The 22310-nt window shown below is 44.3% G+C and overlaps 1 protein-coding gene across 3 annotated transcripts in view; it reads left to right on the top strand.

Moving 5' to 3' along the window:
• B3GNTL1 (UDP-GlcNAc:betaGal beta-1,3-N-acetylglucosaminyltransferase like 1) overlaps nt 1–22310 on the top strand; it is a 348739-nt gene that overhangs the window by 9872 nt on the left and 316557 nt on the right. For all 3 annotated transcript variants that reach the window (XM_030208046.1, XM_030208044.1, XM_030208045.1), the window contains exons 2-3: nt 3060–3176; nt 3273–3372. In XM_030208046.1, the coding sequence (XP_030063906.1) occupies nt 3060–3176; nt 3273–3372 (217 nt within the window). The remainder of the gene's footprint in view (nt 1–3059; nt 3177–3272; nt 3373–22310) is intronic.

The following is a 22310-nucleotide window of genomic DNA, read 5'->3' as shown; positions in this document are numbered from 1 at the left end:
CAAACCCGCATCCAAGAAAATTGCATATTATTGTTGGCTAACAGTCCCCCACTATTGACAGATGTGGATAGCTTATCTTTAAAAGGTTGTAACAGGTCCATAGCCACATTCAAGTTTTGGGGGAGCCTGAGCCCAAAGTGGGAGGGGGCACATTTTGCCCCACCTCCTCGCTGCTTTCTGGCCCCTGCCCCAACCCCACATACTTGGGCTGGCGGGGGTCCCCATACCCACTAGGAGAAGCCTTCCTCCAGTGCTGTTCATTGCCACATCCCGCCTGCCCTGCTTTCTCCCATGGCGCGCATGCTCAGTTGCATTAAAACCGAGCATGCGTGCTGCGGGGGGAAGCAGGGCAGGCGTTGTGTGGCAGTGAACAGCGCTGGAGGAAAGCGTCTGCTGGTGAGGCTTGTGGACCTCCATCAGCCAAACCAGTAGACCTTGGGGGACCTGAATCCAATTAGTGGGCCTAAGCTGCTCCCCCCCCCCCCCGTGGCTATGCCACATTTTTGTAATGGGACATCTCATGCAACCACGGGTTCACAACTCTGGGTCACTGTGTGATAATTTGTTCTCAGTCATACTTTTCCTAAATTTAATATCATAGTTTATCCAGGCTTGCTCACCATACTTTTTGTAAGCTTTTGTTGTGGTGTCTGTGTGCCTCACTAAATATGGGCTGATCTCGGGTTCTTTTTCAATTATAAACACTCATGAAAATGTGAAATGCTGACACTGAATTGGCAATCAAACATATAAATGGCAAGAGACCGACTCACCTGCAAATGCACAGTAGAGACTTCCCTCTCTGTTCCGCCCTCGTGTCAAGACGTGATGACGTCAGAGGGCGGAACAGAGAGGGAAACGGTGTCAGACTGTCGGACGCTGCCACTGCCGCCTGGAAATGAACATCGCGCGCACCAACCTCCACCCTCCCCCCCATCCCCGCCGCTGCTCCTGCCCCCCTCCCTATCGGGCCCCCTGCACTGACCTGACAGCGCCTCTCACCTCCATGTGGAAGCGCTGCAGGCAGCAGCAGAGCGATCTGCTGCCTGCAGCGCTTTCACATGGAGGTGAGAGGCGCTGTCAGGTCAGTGCAGGGGGCCCGGCACGGAGGGAGCGGCGGCGAGGAGGGTTGCTGGAAATCACGCCCGTTTTAACGGGCTTAACGGCTAGTGGATTTATAAATCCGAGGCTTACTGTCTTTCACCTCAAGAGTCACGAAAAGTACCTCTAGAGTGCTGTTCATCCTCCCCCTCATGATCCCTTAAGGGAAGGGAAATGGGATTTGATATACCGCCTTTCTGAGGCGCCTTTCTGAGCAGTTTACATATATTCAGGTACTTATTTTGTACCAGGGGCAATGGAGGGTTAAGTGACTTGCCCAGAGTCACAAGGAGCTGCAGTGGGAATCAAACTCAGTTCCCCAGGATCAAAGTCCACTGCACTAACCACTAGGCTACTCCTAGTTAATATGTTTATATGTTCCCTCCACCTTATTTTCTTTGATGTGGTATTGTGATATTTTTTGGAAAATTTCAATTAAAAAAAATTGTGAGACTAAAATGAATTCACACTGTAAATTGCTTACCGTTCCATCTTAAATGTATAGCATTGGAAAAATAAGCTATCCAGAGGAACCAAAGGGATAAACTATGGCTAGCAACAATATGCTAAGGGCTTTGATTTAGATGGGCAGACTGGATTTGGTCTTAATTTGCTGTCATTTTCTGTATCTGTGTTTCTGTAGAGTGTGTGGTTTGTAGAGGTGTTAAATTAACTTTCTCAAATCAGAATTAGCAGAAGCAAAACAGCCAGTCATACCTTTACAAGACTTGTAAATGCATTTATATGACATAACATTTTCCTTGCTCCTTTAAGTTTTAATTGGCCTTTATTCAGCTGTGGCACCATGAATATAATTTTCCCCAGGTTTTAAATATTAACCCCACCAGCCATCTTGATGACAGCTCTGGTGCTTGGTCTGCAGATTGGCTTCCAGTACAAATGCACCCTAAACTCTACGCCAGCTCGGAGCTAGTGTTCGAATTTGCCAAGAAGGGGAGGAATGTGGGAGACCAGCCGACATAGCCCTGGTGGTCCTGAGTCTGATTGCTAGATGTATGTGTATGGCAGCATAGATGCCAAACGCAATGTGAATTACTCATCCCTGGACCCAATGAAGGAGCTTGTACAGTATTGGGGATGCTCAGCACTCACTGGCACCCACAGAGCAGGCCCCTATGAATGGCACAGACTTCTTTTACCATCCCAGGCTGTGAATGCTTCTCCACAGCACCCCAGCATTTGCTGGACCAAGAAACTGAAGCTGAGATCTCCTACTTGGTATCTTATTTAATCTCTCCCCCCCCCCTTTTTTTTTGTTGACCCATTTCCTCTTTTAGGTCTTCCCACTTATGACACAGCCCCACCTCTTCAAGGATATCTATATACTCTCTAATTCTCCTGTTAGGGGTTCATTGTTTTTGCCTTGTCGCCCACTTCTGGGATTGGCAAGGCGTTTGCTATAGTACAGAGTGGGTTTGCATGTATCAACACTCTGTCCCATGCGATTCTGTTCTTCTCTGTCCTGTGCTTAATGAAGTTTCTGCTTCTTCTCTCCTTCCCTCGTTATCTTTCTCTTTCAACCTCTGTTTGACTTACCTACTATTGTTATTATACGATATGTGAACTGCTCTGATGGCCTGCGCCCTAGGACGATATATCAAAAGTTAAATAAACTTGAAACCTATGGTCAGATGTGATTAAGTGTTAATTTTCATCTGCAGGAACTTTTCTGTTTTCGGCTCAGCAGCTTTCCCCTGCTTCTTTGGGTTTCCAGGTTAATCAGTGCTAGTCTTTGTTGGGGTGTGGCATTATGAAACTTCTGCACTACACAAATATGTACCAACATCATGAAAGAGATATCTTCATCCCAGAATACTAGTCTTCAGAAGAATTTCATCACCCAAAACATGTAGACAATGATTCATATTTGTTATTATTATAAAGCAGTAGGAAAGGAAAAGAATAACTGATGTTTTTCATTTGCTGTTTTGTCTTAGTCCATCATCCTGCCAGTCTACAATGCTGATTGCTGGTTAGATGAATGTTTGAAGTCTGTTTTGGAGCAAGACTTTGAAGGTACTATAGAGCTGTCGGTCTATAATGATGCCAGCAAGGTACATATTTTGCATCTTAGTATTTAGTCTATTTTAACCATTTTTTTTGTATGAAACCTAGTGACAGTGTTGACCACTATAAAATTTGTTTTCCAGGATGATTCGGTGGCTATTATTGAAAACTGGAAGGTCACATTGGAAGAAAATGGCGTTCATGTAGTTGTTGGAGGGCACGATTCACCCCGCCCCAGAGGAGGTTTGTAATTTTCTTTAAAACTGGCAAATATGTTGTCTTGTTCTGCATTTCAATGTTTTGTAGCTCTTGTCTTGAGTACCGTCAAGAGAATTGACACATCAACGCAGGTCATCATATTTTAATTGGATATTTCTCCCCTCTGTGTGTTTTAATAATTTAAATGTAACACTAAAACTTGATATTTAAATGCCACATGGTCTTTTGCCTTTTTGTTGTCTAGCTACTGTTTCATCTTGTGGCCCACTTGCAAGCCTTATGCCATGGTCACACCACTCCTTAAGAAGCCTTCACTTGACCCTACCTGTCCTTCCAACTATCGACCCATCTCCCTCCTCCCCTTCCTCTCCAAGATACTTGAACGTGCCTTTCACTGCCGCTGTCTTGACTTTATTTCATCTCAAGCTGTTCTTGACCCACTCCAATCTGGATTTCGCCCTCTTCATTCAACTGAAAGTGCACTTACAAAAGTTTCCAACGACCTGTTACTGGCCAAATCCAAAGGTCTCTATTCTATCCTCATCCTTCTCGATCTATCCGCCGCTTTTGACACTTGATCACAGCTTACTCCTTGATGCGTTGTCTTCACTTGGATTCCAGGGCTCTGTTCTTTCCTGGTTCTCCTCCTACCTCTCGCTTTGCACCTTTAGTGTACACTCTGGTGGATCCTCTTCCACTTCTGTCCCACTACCAATCGGTGTACCTCAGGGTTCTGTTCTCGGTCCTCTCCTGTTCTCCATCTACACTTCTTCCCTTGGCTCTCTGATATCATCCCATGGCTTTCAATACCATCTCTACGCTTACGACTCCCAGATCTACCTGTCTACCCCCGAAATCTCAACCAGCATCCAGACCAATGTATCAGCCTGCCTATCTGATATCGCTGCCTGGATGTCTCAACGTCATCTGAAACTTAACATGGCCAAAACTGAGCTTCTCATCTTTCCCCCTAAACTCACCTCTCCTCTCCCTCCTTTCTCTATTTCTGTGGATGGCACTCTCATTCTCCCTGTCTCATCAGCTCGTAACCTTGGGGTCATCTTCGGCTCCTCTCTCTTCTTCTCTGCTCACATTCAGCAGATTGCCAAAACCTGTCGTTTCTTTCTCTATAACATCAGCAAAATCCGTCCCTTCCTCTCTGAGCACTCTACCAGAACCCTTATCCACACTCTTATCACCTCTCGCCTAGATTATTGCAACCTGCTTCTCACTGGCCTCCCACTTAGCCATCTCTCTCCAATCAGTCCAAAACTCTGCTGCGCGACTCATTTTCCACCAGAGTCGCTATGCTCACATTAGCCCTCTCCTGAAGCCACTTCACTGGCTCCCTATCCGTTTCCGCATTCAATTCAAACTTCTCTTACTGACCTATAAGTGCATTCACTTTACAGCTCCCCGGTACTTCTCCACTCTTGTCTTTCCCTATGCCCCCCCCCCTCAGGTACTCCGTTCTGTGGATAAATCTCTCTGGCTCTGGTCTGTCCCCTTCTCCTCTACTGCTAATTCCAGACTCCGTTCCTTTTATCTCGCTGCACCTCACACCTGGAATAGACTTCCCGAGCCTGTACGTCTAGCCCCGTCTTTGGCCGTTTTCAAATCCAGGCTAAAAGCCCACCTCTTTAACGCTGCTTTTGACTCCTAACCTCTACTAACTTACCCTGTACCCCTTTATCCCCACCTCTTTAATTCCCTTACCTCTTAGTTGTTCTGTCTGTTTGCCTGTCCTGTTTAGATTGTGAGCTCTTTGAGCAGGGACTTTCTTTTCATGTATGGTGTACAGCGCTGCGTATGCCTTGTAGCGCTATAGAAGTGATAAGTAGTAGTAGTAGTCTAAGACTGCTATTGCTCTGTTTATATGGCATCTTGTTGGCACTCTGTGCTATTCATGAGCAAGCATATACTAGGGAATTCTGTAAATGGCACCTAAAGTTAGGCACTAATTTCTGTGCCATCTTTCAGCACGTAAATGCGTTCTAACAGATACAGGGTGCCAAAATGGGGCTGAAACGGTAGATGGGTGCAGAAATATAGTTATTCGCCCAGTTATAGGATAGTGCCTAAGTGTATCCGCAAGCAACTGCACAGGGAGCATTCCTACACTGTATTATAGTAGACGCCTCAGCCAATCCCAGAAGTGGGCGAGTCAAAGGTGTTAAAATTGCGCATAGTATTAAAGAATACCGTGGATGCATGCCCAACTTGCAAGCCAGGATTTACACCTAGTTTCAGTTGGTGTAAGTCCTCACACCCAAAGATGGGCACAGAATTCGGCACCCAACGCTATTCTGTAAAGAGCGTTCGTTCTAGTGTGCCCTTTATAGAATAGTGCTAGATGTTGGATTTTTTTCGGCGCCTATGATTGAGCACCATTTACTGAATCCAGCCCAATAAAGAAATGGGATTAACTGAGAAAGGGTAACTTTGAATGAAACTGCAATGATAATGTTATGATGCCTTTGTATTGCTCCATGTTGCGACCACACTTTGAATACTGTGTGCAATTCTGGTCACCGCATCTCAAAAAAAGATATAGTGGAATTAGAAAAGGTACAGAGAAGGTTGGCGAAAATGATGAAGGGGATGGGACGACTTCCCTATTAGGAAAGGCTAAAGGGGCTAGGGCTGTTTGCTTGGAGAAAAGACAGCTGAGGGGAGATATGATAGATGTCTATAAAATAATGAGTGGAGTGGAACGGATTGGCGTGAATCGCTTGTTTACTCTTTCCAAAAGTACTATGACTAGGGGGCATGCAATGAAGCTACAAAATAGTACATTTAAAATGAATCAGAGAAAAGTTTTTTCTTCACTTAGCATGTAATAAAATTCTGGAATTCATTGCCAGAGAATGTTGTAAAAGCAGTTAGCTTAGCGGGGTTTAAAAAAGGTTTGGATGGCTTCCTAAAGGAAAAGTCCATAGACCATTATTAAAATGGACTTGGGGAAACATCCACTGCTTATTTCTAGGATAAGCAGCATAAAATGTATTGTACTTTTTTGGGATCTTGCCAGGTACATGTGACATGGATTCGCCACTGTTGGAAACAAGATGCTAGACTTGATGGACCTTCGGTCTGTCCCAGTATGGCAATACTTATGTAGTTATGTAATCATTTTCTCCCTTTCTTCAAGAGCCCCTGATAATTTGCACTTGGTCCCCAGTATTGTAATATAGGAAAAAGGAGCAAGCAAATCCCCTACAAGTAAAACAATATCAAATGGAAGAAAGTAGGGGAAGACCAATTTGATTCCAACTTAAAAATGTAATGCAATATAAAATCATCAACGACAATAAACTAGTAAGTTAATAGGTTCAGACTTGTGCAGTATACCATAAAAATAAGTATGTGTAACTTAAAACTAAGTCTGTAGATCCAGACTCAAAGCCTTCCGCAGGAGTCTCAAGATCTAGTCAAATAGGTGTCACATTTACATGTATGCAAAATAATTTTTTCAGTGAGTCTTCAGGTGTGAAGAATGCACGCTAGGAGACAGTACAGTTAGCATTGCAAAAAAACTGTCACTAACAAAGTAAAATGCCCTTGCATTACTTAGAGGTAACCAATGATTTTCGTAGATTGGATAGACTATATGTCTATCCAATCTACAGGACTCAGCAAAACTAGAGGGTGTGTTGTAGCTAAAAGCCATCATTGCTGAGTGGCTTAAGGAAGTGATTTCTTTGGGCTATATTCTCAAGAGTCATGATCCTAAAGATTTTGAGAGTGCATTCAGTTAGAGGGATGGCAGCCTCCTGGGTTGAGTTTGCATTCAGTATCTCCTGGGCAAATTTGTAAGGCCATGTCATGGCCCATGTGGAACGTCTACTGGCTAGATCAGTGGTCTTCACTAATTTTAAGGCAGGGCCACTTTGGATTGAGTGAGCTGAAGTTGAACCACCAAATATCTTTCCATATAAGGTCACAACATTGCTGACCAGTGTGTGTCAATGACATCCTCCCCCCCCCCCCCCCCCCCACCAGCCACCTTCAAACTGTTTATTGGGCCCATCCTCAAGGAGGATGGCTTTTCCAAATGCATTCTGTTTATCTATTGAGAAATGCCTTGTCCTTCAAGCATTTGGTTCTTCCTCCCATCCACTTCCCTCTTTCTGTCATGAACTTGTCAGAGAATTGCAGGAAAAATCCAGAATGATTATGAGGGCCATCCCAGAAGTCTCCAAGGGCTGCTATTGGTCCCTGGGCCTTGCATTGAAGAACACTGGGCTACATGTTCATGACGGAGGGAGGTAGCAGTCAGGACTGGAGTGCTTAGAGCACAGGTTCTAGAATGCCACCCATTATGAAGAGAGCTTTGATATGGTTGTGGACTTGTAGGTTAGGGATGATAAGACCAAATGTTATCTTCTTTATGTGGTAATTTCGTTTCCTTGATTACTCCCTGACCAATCCCTCCCCTAAGTTTCTCACTGTTTTTCTCCAGTTACTAATAAACTATATTACAAATTTTCTTTTTCTTCTCCACCATTGTGGTCCTTCTTTTCAGATTCCTCCCTTGTATTCATGAGAGAGATTTGTATGCACTTCCTCCACTGCATGCAAACCTCTCTCATGAATATTCATTCAGGTACAGATATGTTCTCCGCTTAGTTGTTCTGTGACTTAATTTTTCTTCCACTTTTCTCTTTTGATTTTTTTTTTTTATATATGATCTACCTTGCACGCATAAAGATTTCTATATTTTGATGTAGTGAAAAATGCAGTCAATTAGAGTGAACACAAATTAAATATATAGATCAAAGTAAAGTGCCATTCTCCGAGGACAAACTACATGGAAGGAAAAACGGCTTCAGCGAAATCAAAAGACGCGATTGTGCCTGTTAACAGAAAAAGGGGCACAAAAAATAAGGGAACAACCCGACCGCGTGACCTAAGCCAGCCGCGTCAAAAGATATTATTTGGTAATGCAATACGTTATATGTATTACGTTCTCCTATGTTATGCTGTTGATTACTCTTCATAAATGGAATACTTTAATAAACAGATTTAAAGTAGAGGGATTAGGGACGGGGTTGGGGTGTTTGGGGATACAAGGAAAACTTCATTGACTATGGAATGATTAAGGATTTTCTTGTACTTGAACAGTGTTCATGTTGAAGTTTTATGCTTGTTTGTATTGATCTTTCAGTCAATAAAAAGATTTAAACATTAAAAAAAAAACAAAGGAAACTTTAAAAAGTGAAAAAAAAATCTAACAGACAATTTAAAGACAATTGAAGTAAAATAAATTACAAAAAAGCGAAAAAAAAACTTGCAAAGACTCTTTCCTGGGCCTGAGAAGAGCGCAGATAAAAACCTACCGCACCTCAACGAGGAGAAAAGAAAACCAACGAGACGTGCTCAAGCGACAGGTGGGAAATCAGTCCGCGCACGCACGCCAGAAGACTCTGGCAAAACTTTGTTTATATTTTGCTTGCAAAATGCCGATTCTTGGGCCGACGCGGATGTTGACCCACATGTGAGAAGAAGCAGCCTGCTTGTCCTCGGAGAATCCAATTTAATAGACCTATATCTTCCACGTGTGGGGACTTAGATCAAACTACATAATAACAATTATCCCAAACACTTTCATTTCAAATGTCCATATAGCAATACTAACTCCTAGTACCCCAGTGCTTCACATCAGACATTTATCCAAAACGGGGATCTTCAGATTTTCAACTCTCCACCATTCGGGACTTTTGTCACCGTGACTTGGCGTTGCTTACATCCTCATTGATCAACCCGTGCAGAATTTTTTACTTTTTTCTTTCATTTTACTTTTTATATGCTTCTGAATGAGTCTGTATCAAATGCTTCTTTATAAACATGAATTATAATTCAATTCAAAACTTAGCTTTGTAACTGTAGTTCAGCAGCATTTTTCCTCCCACAGCAAACCTCCGCCAACATGGCCAGGTTTCGATCTCCTTCTTCAGGGAAGAGGCATGCTGAGAAAAAAATATAAACCATTATTCCTCTCAACTATTAATTCAGAGCATATTACCATATTAAAACGCTGAGCAATGGGTTCCTACCGTCACAAAGTATATTTCTTCATATCACAACGAAAAGAAAAAATGGCTGCGGTGTCCTAAGCAGCCACTCCAATTTAAATAGGTCACAGCTGATCAAACATCTCCCACCCTGATTGGGCCGCCAAAAGCTTGCACCTCCCAATCAGATTAGCGACCACCAGTCCACCTCTGAATTCAAACCGTAAGGTTGCAACACCTGCAACTGAAAAATCCACCTCTGTTCCTTATAGTGTAATAATGATTCAACATTACCACCCTCCCAACCCAACTGTATGTGGTCCCAAACACGCCATTGTATGTCATCTATAGTGTGATTCATGTCCAGCCAGTGTTGCACCATAGGAGCTGATAATACTTTATTTTTAATACGGGACTTATGTTCAGTAAGCTGAATTTTAATTGGACGACCTGAACGTCCCACATACATCTTCTGGCACGGGCATACAATGACATATACCACATTCTGCGAGTTACAGTTCGTATATGAGCGTGCCACTATTGCCCGAAAGGAACCAGGCGGAGTCCATGTTATACCTTCAATAGTATATCCACACCATTGACAGGATTCGCATTTGAAATGACCCAACCTTTCAGGAGATTCCACAATATAATCCAAACGTTTCTATGACAATAGCTCTCCAATCGTTTTCCCCCTCTTCAGCGCGCAAATAGGATGTTCAGCAAAACAAGGATGAACTTGCAACATCCTCCAATTATGATGTATACTCTGATTAATGCGAGAGCTTAAAAAAGAGTAAGGGATCACAAGAACCAATTTATCCATCTCCCGTGCATTATTATATTGTAAAAGTAACTCCCGATTAGAATATTTTGCTCTCAAATAGGATTTCTTCAGTACCGCCCTAGGGTAACCTCTCTGCAAAAAACGTGCAGTCATATTTGATGATTGGATGTGAAATGTTGTATCTTCAGAACAGATTCTCCTGGCACGTAAAAACTGACTCACAGGTAAACTCATTTTTAAATGATGAGGGTGGAAGCTGGAAAAATGAAGTAAGGTGTTACGTGTGGATGGCTTTTGATATAGATTAGTGTGTAATTGACCGTTCTTTTTATACACCCAGACGTCCAAAAATTCAATGCCTGTTTCGTGATACTTCAAGGTAAATTTCAAATTCGGCTGCTGAGCATTTAGAACACCCATAAATTCTTCCAAAGCCAAAGATGAACCGTTCAGATGAAAAAAATATCATCTAAAAAACGTTTCCACAGTGAGATGTTTTTAAATGCTTCCAAGGTATATATGCAAGACTCTTCAAATCTTGCCAGATACAAAGTCGCTATTGAGGGGGCTAATGATGCCCCCATCGCTACTCCTTGGATCTGTTCAAAAATTGGTTCTGAAAGAAAAAATAATTCTTCCCAATGACCAGTTGTTCCAGCTTCATCAGAAAACCTGTTGGTATTCGTTGTGGAGAAGATCGTCTATCCAATATCTCCGCAATAATTTGTAAGGCATCTCTCTGGGGAATGATAGTGTACAAAGAGGTCACATCTACAGTAGCCAATATGGATTCATCCGAAACTGAAATAGTCTGTAGACAACGTAAAAAAATGAGTAGTATCTTGTAAATAGAATGTTACCATGATAGCCTCAAGTTTCAAAAACACATCCAAAAATTTTGATAAAGGTTCCAAAACAGTGTTACACAATGCTACAATCGGGCGGCCCGGAGGGTCCTGTTCACTCTTATGCACCTTCGGTAAAAAATAAATTCTAGGCACTGTAGGATGCTCTTGAAGTAAAAAAACAAACCTCCCTCGAGGTTATCAACTGTTCCTCTGCTGCATCCAATACCAACTCCTTAATGAAGTTTTTTAACTCAGTAGTAGGATCTGATGCCAATTTTCTATACGTAGTCTCATTCAATAGTTGTCTCCAGCCCTCCTCAAGATATTTCCGTTTATCCCACACTGTAACCGCACCCCCTTTATCAGCTTTCAATACCAGGGCTTCAGACTGATTTTGTAGAGAGGTCAACGCCTCCCGAAGTTGTCTTGATAAATTCTGTGGTTTAAATTCAGACATGTGCTGCTGTTCCAATAGCTCCAAATCTTGCAAAATACATTTCTGGAATGCTAGGATAGATGGATCCAAGTTCTCACATGGCATCCACTTAGATCTTGGTTGAGCAAAATATTCTAATCGGGAGTTACTTTTACAATACAATTATAATTCATGTTTATAAAGAAGCATTTGATACAGACTCATTCAGAAGCATATAAAAAGTAAAATGAAAGAAAAAAGTAAAAAATTCTGCACGGGTTGATCAATGAGGATGTAAGCAACGCCAAGTCACGGTGACAAAAGTCCCGAATGGTGGAGAGTTGAAAATCTGAAGATCCCCATTTTGGATAAATGTCTGATGTGAAGCACTGGGGTACTAGGAGTTAGTATTGCTATATGGACATTTGAAATGAAAGTGTTTGGGATAATTGTTATTATGTAGTTTGATCTAAGTTCCCACACGTGGAAGATATAGGTCTATTAAATTGGATTCTCCGAGGACAAGCAGGCTGCTTCTTCTCACATGTGGGTCAACATCCGCGTCGGCCCAAGAATCGGCATTTTGCAAGCAAAATATAAACAAAGTTTTGCCAGAGTCTTCTGGCGTGCGTGCGCGGACTGATTTCCCACCTGTCGCTTGAGCATGTCTCGTTGGTTTTCTTTTCTCCTCGTTGAGGTGCGGTAGGTTTTTATCTGCGCTCTTCTCAGGCCCAGGAAAGAGTCTTTGCAAGTTTTTTTTTCGCTTTTTTGTAATTTATTTTACTTCAATTGTCTTTAAATTGTCTGTTAGATTTTTTTTTCACTTTTTAAAGTTTCCTTTGTATTTTTTTTTAATGTTTAAATCTTTTTATTGACTGAAAGATCAATACAAACAAGCATAAAACTTCAACATGAACACTGTTCAAGTACAAGAAAATCCTTAATCATTCCATAGTCAATGAAGTTTTCCTTGTATCCCCAAACACCCCAACCCCGTCCCTAATCCCTCTACTTTAAATCTGTTTATTAAAGTATTCCATTTATGAAGAGTAGTCAACAGCATAACATAGGAGAACGTAATACATATAACGTATTGCATTACCGAATAATATCTTTTGACGCGGCTGGCTTAGGTCACGCGGTTGGGTTGTTCCCTTATTTTTTGTGCCCCTTTTTCTGTTAACAGGCACAATCGCGTCTTTTGATTTCGCTGAAGCCGTTTTTCCTTCCATGTCATCGAAGACACCCAGCGGCTTCAAACATTGTACTCGGTGCAACCGGACCATCTCAGGTACCGATACCCATGCCTGGTGTATCCAGTGCCTTGGGCCCGACCATAGCCCAGCCGCTTGTAGTCTGTGTCTTTGTATGAAGAAACGGACCCAAGCGTCTCGAGAAGCCCAACGAGAAAAGCTTTTTGGGGCTTGGTCCATTCCTTCGACGTCGACATCGAGGGAAGCATCGACGTCAGGAGTGGAGGTAATGGCTGCTGAAAGACCAACTCGCACTGGGAGCAGTGAGGCATCGAGTGGGTCTCCATCTGCTTCGACGCCTCCTGTTATGCAGGCCCCCCGGGACCGACCTTTGTCGGACCCGGCCCCAAGGAGACGTGAGGATTCCACGTCCTCATTGGTACTGAGGAGTCTCAATGATGGGTGTCGAGCGAAGGCGAAGAAGCACAGTCATTGTTCTCCTTCGACACACGATGCCGGGAGCTCTGGGACATCGAAGGATTCGGCACCCAAGAAGCGTTGGCGCCGAGAGGATCGCTCCCCCTCTATTCAGGAGGTGCCGATGCGTCGGTCTTCTGACAGCCCGGTACCTGCTCCTGAGCCTCGACAGATTCTGCCACCTGTTCCTTTACCGACCCCGCAGCCTTGTTTGACGGCGGCTCTCGACAAGCGCATCAGGGCCATGCTTCCATAGCTTCTGGAAGGAATGCTGCGCCAGTCTGCTTCGGTGTCGGGGGTGCTTGTGCCTTTCATACCGTCTTCTGCAGCAGCATCACGTCCTTCGTCTGTGTTGAGGTCCCCGACCTCTATGCCACCTGCGGCATCGGCTGCCACCCAGGTCGACTCCCCTTCGACGTCGGTGGAGGAAGCTTCATTGTAGTCCAGGCAGGCGTCGACTTCTGGGCACTGCCATCGAGGACGTCGTTCCTCTACGTCGAGGCAGGCTCAGTTTCGGACTGCTCTGAGGGAAGTCTTGTACGATACTGAAGATGAGCATTCGTGGGAGGAAGAGGAAGATCCCAGGTACTTTTCTTCTGACGAAATTCCCTCTGAACCTTCCCCTCCATCAGAAAGGAGACTTTCTCCACCGGAGAGTCTAACCTTTACCTCCTTTGTCAGGGAAATGCTGCAACTATTCACTTCCCTATGGAGGTTGAGGATGAGCCCAGGGCTGAGATGCTCGAGGTCCTGGATTATCCTTCCCGCCTAGAGAGGCTGCAACAACTCCTTTGCATAACGTACTGAAGGAAGTCCTTATGCGAAACTGGTCGTTCCCTCTGTCTAATCCTGTGATCCCGAAAAAAGCTGAACCCCAATATCGGATCCATGGTGAACTTGGATTGATGATGTCTCAGTTACCTTACAATTTCATGGTGGTGGACTCTGCCCTCAAAAGAGCCAAGAGCACTAGGGACTGTGCCTCGGCGCCCCCAGGCAGAGAATCTAGAACCTTGGACTCTTTTGGGAGGAAGAAGTATCAGGCCGCTATGCTTGCCGCCAAGATCCAGACATACCAGCTCTTCACAAACGTCCACTTGTGGAACTCGGTGAGGCAATTGTTCAGCTTGGTTGATGCACTCCCTCCGGAGCAGGCCGAGCCTTTTCGCCAGGTGGTCAGGCAGCAGAAGGCGTGTCAATTCCTGGCCAGGGGTACATTTGACACTTTTGATGTAGCATCCAGGATCGCTGCCCAAGGTATAGTGATGCGCAGACTCACATAGCTGCGTGTCTCTGACCTGGATCATTTGGTCCAGCAGTGGATGACGAATGTTCCTTGCTGGGGGGATAACCTTTTTGCTGAGAAAGTAGAGGATGTAGTTGACCAGCTCAAGAAGCATAATGATGCTATGGATTCTCTCTCCCGCCGGGCGTCTTCTGCTGTTACTACCACCTCATCTAGGAGGTTTTGGGGGGGGGGGGAGAGGAGTGCTTCCTGTTACTATCCTAGGCGTAGGCACACTCCTGCTTCTCGGCAGCCTGCCCAGGCTCAGCCCCAGCGCGCTCGTTCTCATCAACAGCGTGCGCCTAAGGCCCCTGATGCTCCCCAGCAAAAGCAAGGGACAGGCTTTTGACTGGCTCCAGTTCAGCATAGCCTCAGTAAAAGTGTCCGACGAGTTGCCGGTAGGGGGGAGGTTGATATTTGTTCACCAAAGGTGGCCTCTCATAACCTCCAACTGGTGGGTTCTTCAAACAGTCCGGTTAGGATACACCCTCAGTCTGGAATCCAAACCTCCAAATTGCCCACCGGGACTTCATTTTTACAGCTCCCAGCACAAGCAGGTACTTTCACAGGAACTCTCCGCCCTTCTAAAGGCCAGTGTGGTCGAACCCGTTCCACCAGGGGAAGAAGAGCGGGAATCTATTCCAGGTACTTCCTTGTGCACAAGAAAACAGGGGGGATGCGTCCCATCCTGCACCTAAGGGTCCTGAACAAATTTCTAGTCTGAGAAAAGTTCAGTATGGTTTCCCTGGGCACCCTTCTTCACATGATTCAAGAGAACGATTGGCTATGCTTTCTGGACTTAAAGGATGCTTACACACACTAGGAACACAGTACTTTCAGTACCATGTACTGCCCTTTGGTCTGGTGTCTGCCCCCAGAGTGTTCACAAAGTGCCTGGTGGTAGTCGCAGCATCGCTATGCAGACTGGGAGTGCATGTGTTCCCTTATCTCAACGATTGGCTGGTGAAGAGCACCTCGGAGGCAGGTGCTCTACAGTCCATGCGAATGACTATTCAAGTGCTAGAGCTACTGGGGTTCGTGATAAATTATTCCAAGTCCCGTCTCACCCCAGTTCAAAAATTGGAATTCACTGGAGCTCTGTTGAACACAAAGACAGCTCATGTTTATCTTCCTGAGGCAAGGGCAGACAACCTCCTGTCCCTAGTGTCCATAGTGCGAGTGTCTCAACAGATCACGGCTTGGCACATGTTGAGACTCCTGGGCACATGGCCTCCACAGTACATGTAACTCCCATGACACATCTACAAATGAGACCACCTCAATGGACCCTAGCTTCCCAGTGGTGTCAAGCTGTGATCCAACTGTCCACCGACTTTCAGAATTCCCTTCAGTGGTGGACGATTTGATCCAATTTGACCTTGGGACGCCCATTCCAAATTCCTCAGCCACAAAAAGTGCTGACAACGGGTGCATCCCTCCTGGGGTGGGGAGCTCATGTAGATGGGCTTCACACTCAAGGAGCTTGGTCCTTTCAGGAAAAAGGTCTTCAGATCAACCTCCTGGAATTGCGAGCGATCTGGAACGCTCTAAAGGCTTTCAGAGATCGGCTGTCCAACCAAATCATTTTGTTTCAGATAGACAATCAGGTTGCGATGTATTACACCAACAAGCAGGGGGGCACCGGATCACGCCCTCTGTGTCAGGAAGCCGTTCAGATGTGGTTTTGGGCACGGCGTCACGGCATGTTTCTGCAAGCCACTTATCTGGCAGGCGTAAACAACAGTCTGGCTGACAGATTGAGCAGGATAATGCCACCTCACGAGTGGTCACTGAACATGGACGTAGTCCGCAAGATCTTCCGAGCGTGGGGCACCCCCTCGGTGGATCTTTTTGCCATTCAGATCAATCACAGGGTCCCTCAGTTCTGTTCCAGGCTTCAGGCTCACGACAGACTAGCGTCAGATGCCTTTCTCCTGCATTGGGGGACAGGTCTTAGGATACGCACTTCTGTATGCGTATCCTCCCATATCTCTAGTAGGGAAGACTTTGCTGAAACTCAAGCAAGACCGCGGAACCATGATCCTGATTGCACCCTTCTGGCTGCGTCAGATTTGGTTCCCTCTTCTGGAGTTGTCCTCCGAGGAACCGTGGTGATTGGAATGTTTTCCAACCCTCATCACCCAGAACGAGGGGTCGCTTCTACCCCAACCTCCAGTCTCTGGCTCTCACGGCCTGGATGTTGAGAGCTTAGAATTCGCCTCCTTGAGTCTATCAGAGGGTGATGGACGTCCTTTTCACAGAGACGCCCAAACTGGTATAATTGAAACCCAATTTTGGATGTCTCTAACTGCAGTCCGTCGCAAGGACGCCCAAATTTCAAGGGGGCGTGTTGGAGGTGTAGCGACGGTGGGACTTGGGCATACCTAACACTTGAACGTCTTTGACCCATAATCGAAAAAAGCAAGGACATCCCTGACAAACACTTGGACGTTTTCGTCCGGATGTGTTTTTTTTTTTTACGAATAAGGCACAAAAAGGTGCCCGAAATGACCAGATGACCACTGGAGGGAATCGGGGGTGACTTCCTGTTACTCCCCCAGTGGTCACCAACCCCCTCCCACCCTCAAAAAAACATCTTTAAAAATATTTCGTGCCAGCCTCTATACCAGCCTCAGATGTCATACTCAGGTCCATGACAGCGCATGAAGGTCCCTGGAGCAGTTTTAGTGGGTACTGCAGTGCACTTCAGACAGGTGGACCCAGGCCCATAACCCCCCCCCCCCCCTTGTTACATTTGTGGAGGAAACAGCGAGCTATCCAAAACCCACCACAAACCCACTGTACCCATATATAGGTGCCCCCCTTCACTCGTAAGAGCTATGGTAGTGGTGTACAGTTGTGGGTAGTGTGCTTTGGGGGTCTCAGCACACAAGGTAAGGGAGCTATGTTCCTGGGAGCAATTTATGAAGTCCACTGCAGTGCCCCCTAGGGTGCCCGGTTGGTGTCCTGGCATGTCAGGGGGACCAGTGCACTACAAATGCTGGCTCCTCCCATGTCCAAATGGCTTGCATTTGGACGTTTTTGACATGGACATCTTTAGTTTCGAAAATCGCCGAAAGTCAGAAATGCCCAGCTCCAAGAACGTCCAAATCTAGGGACATCCAAATTTAAGGATTTGGACGTCTCTGACGGTATTTTTGAAACTAAAGATGGACGTCCATCTTTCTTCAAAAATACGGGTTTCCCTGCCCCTGGATTTTGACGTTTTGCAAAGATGTCCAAATCGCAACTTGGACGTTTCTTTTGAAATTGCCCCTCTATGTAACTTTGTAAATCTAAGTCAGTGATTTTCAACCTTTTTCATCTGGTGGCACACTTACAAGGTGCAAAAATTGTCGAGGCACACCATCAGTTTTTTAAGGATATATATATGTATATATAAGTTAACAAATGAATATTGATTGTATTTACAGTTCAATAATTAAAATTTTAAACATTGTGTTGTCTTTATAGCTCAAATAACATGCATTCTAAAACAACAGTAAAGTGAATCCCTCCACTGACCTATCCACTATTCTCTCATTCTCTTATCTTTAAAAAAAAAAAAAAATCTGTGCTTGGTGATGTTTCATGATGACCATTGTCTGAGGGCAGATGGTTGACAAGTATACCCTCAAGTCCTCCTCCAGTGTTTGAAGCCACAACCTGTTCATGCTCTTCATTGTGTTCATAGCAGAGAAACCAGCCTCACACAAATAGGATGCTGCGAAAGGAAGAAGTGCTTTAATCGCCATCTTTGTGATTTTGGGGTATTCTGCTCTGAGAAACAACCAGAATGAAGCTGTATCTGTTTTGAGTGATTCAGTTTCAGTGTTCTATCATTTTTGATTTCCATCAGCTCATTTTCTTCTGCAGCAGTTAATTCTGCTGACTCGCACGGACTTAATACAAACAGATCTCTCACCCAGTCTAATGAAGATACGTGAATTGACGGGAAATACTTTTCCGTGTTTGTACTCAAAAGTGACAAACTGCCTAGAGTTAAATTTACACGATTTTTTGTAAAGTTTGCAACTTTTTTGTCAGTTGAAATATTTCAACTTTGCTTTCTTTTTTTAATTCTGGCTCCCCACAGAGTTAGTTTTTCCTTAAAGGAGATAACTTTGTCAGTACAAGTAAGAATATTTTCATTCCTATCCTGCAACTCTATTGCACCAGGTCTCATGGCTAAGCAGGTCAGCCAGCTCAGACTGTTCTGAGGTAGAAAAAAAAAAAATCTCTTCCCTCATTTCATACAGCCTTGAAAGCACCCACCCCTTGAGATAGCTATCTTACTTCCCTGTGTAGTAGAATTTGAGTGTGAGCGGCTTCTGTGGCAGAGCACAGTGCTGAAAACAGCCTCGATTTTAATGGCCTACTCTTGGTGTAGTTAACTATTTTGATAGCCTCAGCCAGTACTTTTTGGAGTTTAGGTACTATTGATTTTGAAACGAGGGATTCTCTATGCAGGAAACAGTGTGTAAAAACAATGTCGGGGTTCTTTTGTTTGGCCAGTGCGATGAATCGTCTTAGGCTTTCCTCCATAGAGGGAGCACCTTCCATGCAGATGCTGATGTATGATTTCCATGACAAATTGTGAGAATTAAAATAGACGTTGACAACGTCAAAAATGCCTTAGTCTCTTGTTTCTGGAAGTGATTTCCAAAATAACAACTGTTCAGTGATGTCTCCCTTAAAAAAAACAAACCTGCTGAATGCTAGGAGCTGAGCTTGTCCAGTGATGTCAGTCGACTTATCCAACTGGATGGTAAAGAAATCGGCTTTTTTAATGTTAGCTATTACTTGTGACTCGATGTCTTCAGACATTTTATATATACGCTAACTAATAGTGTTATCTGACATAGGGATTTTCAAGGTCTCTTGTTCATATGTTTCACCAAATATTGTATTTACAATTTTACAGCACGCTAGTAAAATTACTGACTCAGCAGTTGTATGCGATTTCATCTTTTTTTTGCCATGGTTTCAGCAATTGCATAGCTTGCTTCTTGAACTTTGCCAGAAATAGTTGTCTGATCAGCTACAACCCTTTTAAAATAATCAACTGGTTTCTTACATAAACGTGCATTCTTTTTTGTGCAGGTGTGTTTTCAGTTTACTTGGAACCATAGCTTTGTTTGCCAGTTTCTCACTGCAGACACCACACTTGGGATGTGGCACTTCTATACTGCAGGAGTTTTCTATACCGCTATTGTTCCTAATGGATTCAAAGCTGTTTAATTTCTTTTAGAGACTAGTCCAATAGTGGAGAAGAATAATAACAAATATAAGAAAATTTAAACAATAAACCAAAACAAATTTTTCCAGATGAAATGAATCCAAAGGACAAAGCCTTCATTATAATGGCGCATGGCTGTTTTAGAACTAACACCAACAGTGCATGTAAGGGACTGGAGGTCCAGTGGACCCCCAGACCCCTCACCCCCACCAGTGACCCACCCCCCAAACACATAAACCCCACCAATCGACGCTGCCATACACCTGGAGGTCCAGTAGAACAGACGCCTCAAAACACCTCAAGCACATAGCCTCCCCCCACCGAAAATACCCTGGTGGTCCTGGTGGCCCAGTGTGATCCCCCCGTCCCAAAAGCTAGCCCTGGTGGTCTAGCAGTGTGGTGTGGTGGGGTCCCCCCAACCCACTTCCCTTATACCTTAGTTGGAGTAGGAGGGACTAGCACTCCTTCCCTCCTCTGTGGGTGCCACCTCAAAATGGCTGCACCCTGCCCAGTGCATCCTGGTTTAACTACCATATAAGGGAGAAAAGCCCGAACTTGTCAAACCTCTTTTGCATTAGGATTGTGCCTTGAGCATATGCCTAGGCACGGTTCTCTCATAGAAGTGGAAACAGGTCCCTAATGTTCAGCACAGACATCGCACCATGTCCTTGGTGCTGAACATTAGGGAGCTGTTTTGCAGCGCTGATCGGGCGGTAAAGAGTTTTAAGCATCTGTACCTTAGAGTACAGAAGAATAGGATACTCACTCACTGTGTAGAATTGGAACAGCCCTACTGTCGGTCTCCAACCATGATCCTCCCAGCTCAATCCTCCTTCAATTATGCTCCTCTCTGCTCATGCACAGCTTGTTTCACTCTCACGAAAAATTACTGCACTAACACTATCGCCACTCACCTGCCACTCTCCACCGCGTACTGAGTCCCACAAAATGACCTGCCCTTGCCACACACTATTTAACTATGTGGCAGTAGTGGCAGGAAATGTAGCCAACACAAGGACCAATCAGGGCCCCATCTTCTTGTGACGTCTGAGAGCGTTATTGTGGCAAGAATAAGTCAGGCTGTGTGGGAGAGCTGGCGGCTGGAAGCGGAACTTGATGTTCGCGATAAATGCAGGTTTATTTTTTTTGTTTGTTTTTACTGCATGATTGGTAAAAAGTTTTATTTCCACTGTAAAAAAAAACAAAACAAAAAAACCCTGCATTTACCAAGAACATCAAGTTTACTACTACTACTAATCATTTCTATATTGCTACTAGATGTACGCAGCGCTGTACACATTATATGCAGATACTTTCTCTGTCCCTAGGGGGCTTACAATCTAAGTTTTTGTACTCACTTCCAGCCGCTGGCATTGGCAGTGAAGCAAGTTGTGGCAACTGGGTCTTGTCCCCCTGGAGTTCGACAGCTTCCTTTTCTCCTTGAACCGGCCCAATTGTGAGATCCTTGGGCTGCTGTTGTTCATGAAGCCCCCGCTGCTGCAAACAAAATAAAGCCAGAGATCTGAACCTGCCTTAAAGGCACATATCCTTTAGAAATGGTCAACCAGGAACCTGCATTGTAGGGCAAAGACAATGCTGCTGTCCTTGTCCTTTAATGCAGGTTCCTGGCTGCCCGTTTCTATAGGATCTGTGTCTTTAAGGCAGATTCAGCGCTCTGGCTTGTTTTTCTTTTTACCATGTCTGATCTAAAAGCACTTGGATGAAGCAGCACAAAAGGGTTGGAGGGCTGGGTAGGTAGGTAGGTGGTAAGAGGCTCATACACTCCCCATTGGCACCCCTTAGGAACTACTTCCATGCCTGCGGGATTCCTGTGGACTCAGCTGTTGATAGCGGTAAGTAGGTTTAGATTGCAGCACACCTGTCTAAAAATGCTGGTCCAAGTTGTTTGAAAATACACTTCAAAGTATCATACCATTGTTTTCTAAAAGTCAGAGGCAAGTTGAGATTTTTTAAAAGCCACAGGTACTGTGACCATGATTGCAGTTTACATCACTTATTAAAAGCATGTCAGATGACTGAGTTATTTAGTTATGCCAGAATTATCTTTTATAGTTACAGATTTTGACCTTTAAACTTCCATTATCCCTTTGCTTCTCTTGGATTTGGTTTTTCGATTTTAATTGCCCTGTTTTGAATCCAAGCTCTAGGCAAGTTGCAGATTTAGATAAGTTATTTTCTTTCCTAAATTGACATATAGTCTAATTGTACCCTAGATAATGACTTGCCCAAGGTCCCAGAGCATGCTGTTAGAAGACTCAAGATTTGAACTCTGGCATCTCTGGGTCACAACTTCTGTAATGATAAAATTACTTCTGCATTCCCTTGATTTTTGTCTTTTCTGTAATGGTATGTGCTGTTTTTAAGTGAATAGTCATTATGCTTCTGGTAGGGAATTCTTTTTAAATTGGCTTTTCGATTGGGTTGCATTATTTATAATTTGGCTGTTTTATTAAAGTGGGGGGAAATGCTTCACAAATCATGAAAAAAGTCATTAAAGTGCAAAGAAAGTGTGACTTTACTAAAAAAAAAATGTGTCCATTTTAGCAGCAAGGAATTTCAATGTCATTGAGGCTCAAAGTTTTACTGCTGTATCCAGGACAACAGGCTTCTTTCATAAACTTGAGATGGTTTTCCAGGATACAGAACCCAGTCACAAACATTTGACTTTCTCTGGTGCAATAAT

Source organism: Microcaecilia unicolor, chromosome 6 (genome assembly GCF_901765095.1).
Source record: "Microcaecilia unicolor chromosome 6, aMicUni1.1, whole genome shotgun sequence".
Lineage (NCBI taxonomy): Eukaryota > Metazoa > Chordata > Amphibia > Gymnophiona > Siphonopidae > Microcaecilia > Microcaecilia unicolor.
Note: the sequence above shows the minus strand (reverse complement) of the source record. Positions and strands in the feature narration are given on the sequence as shown.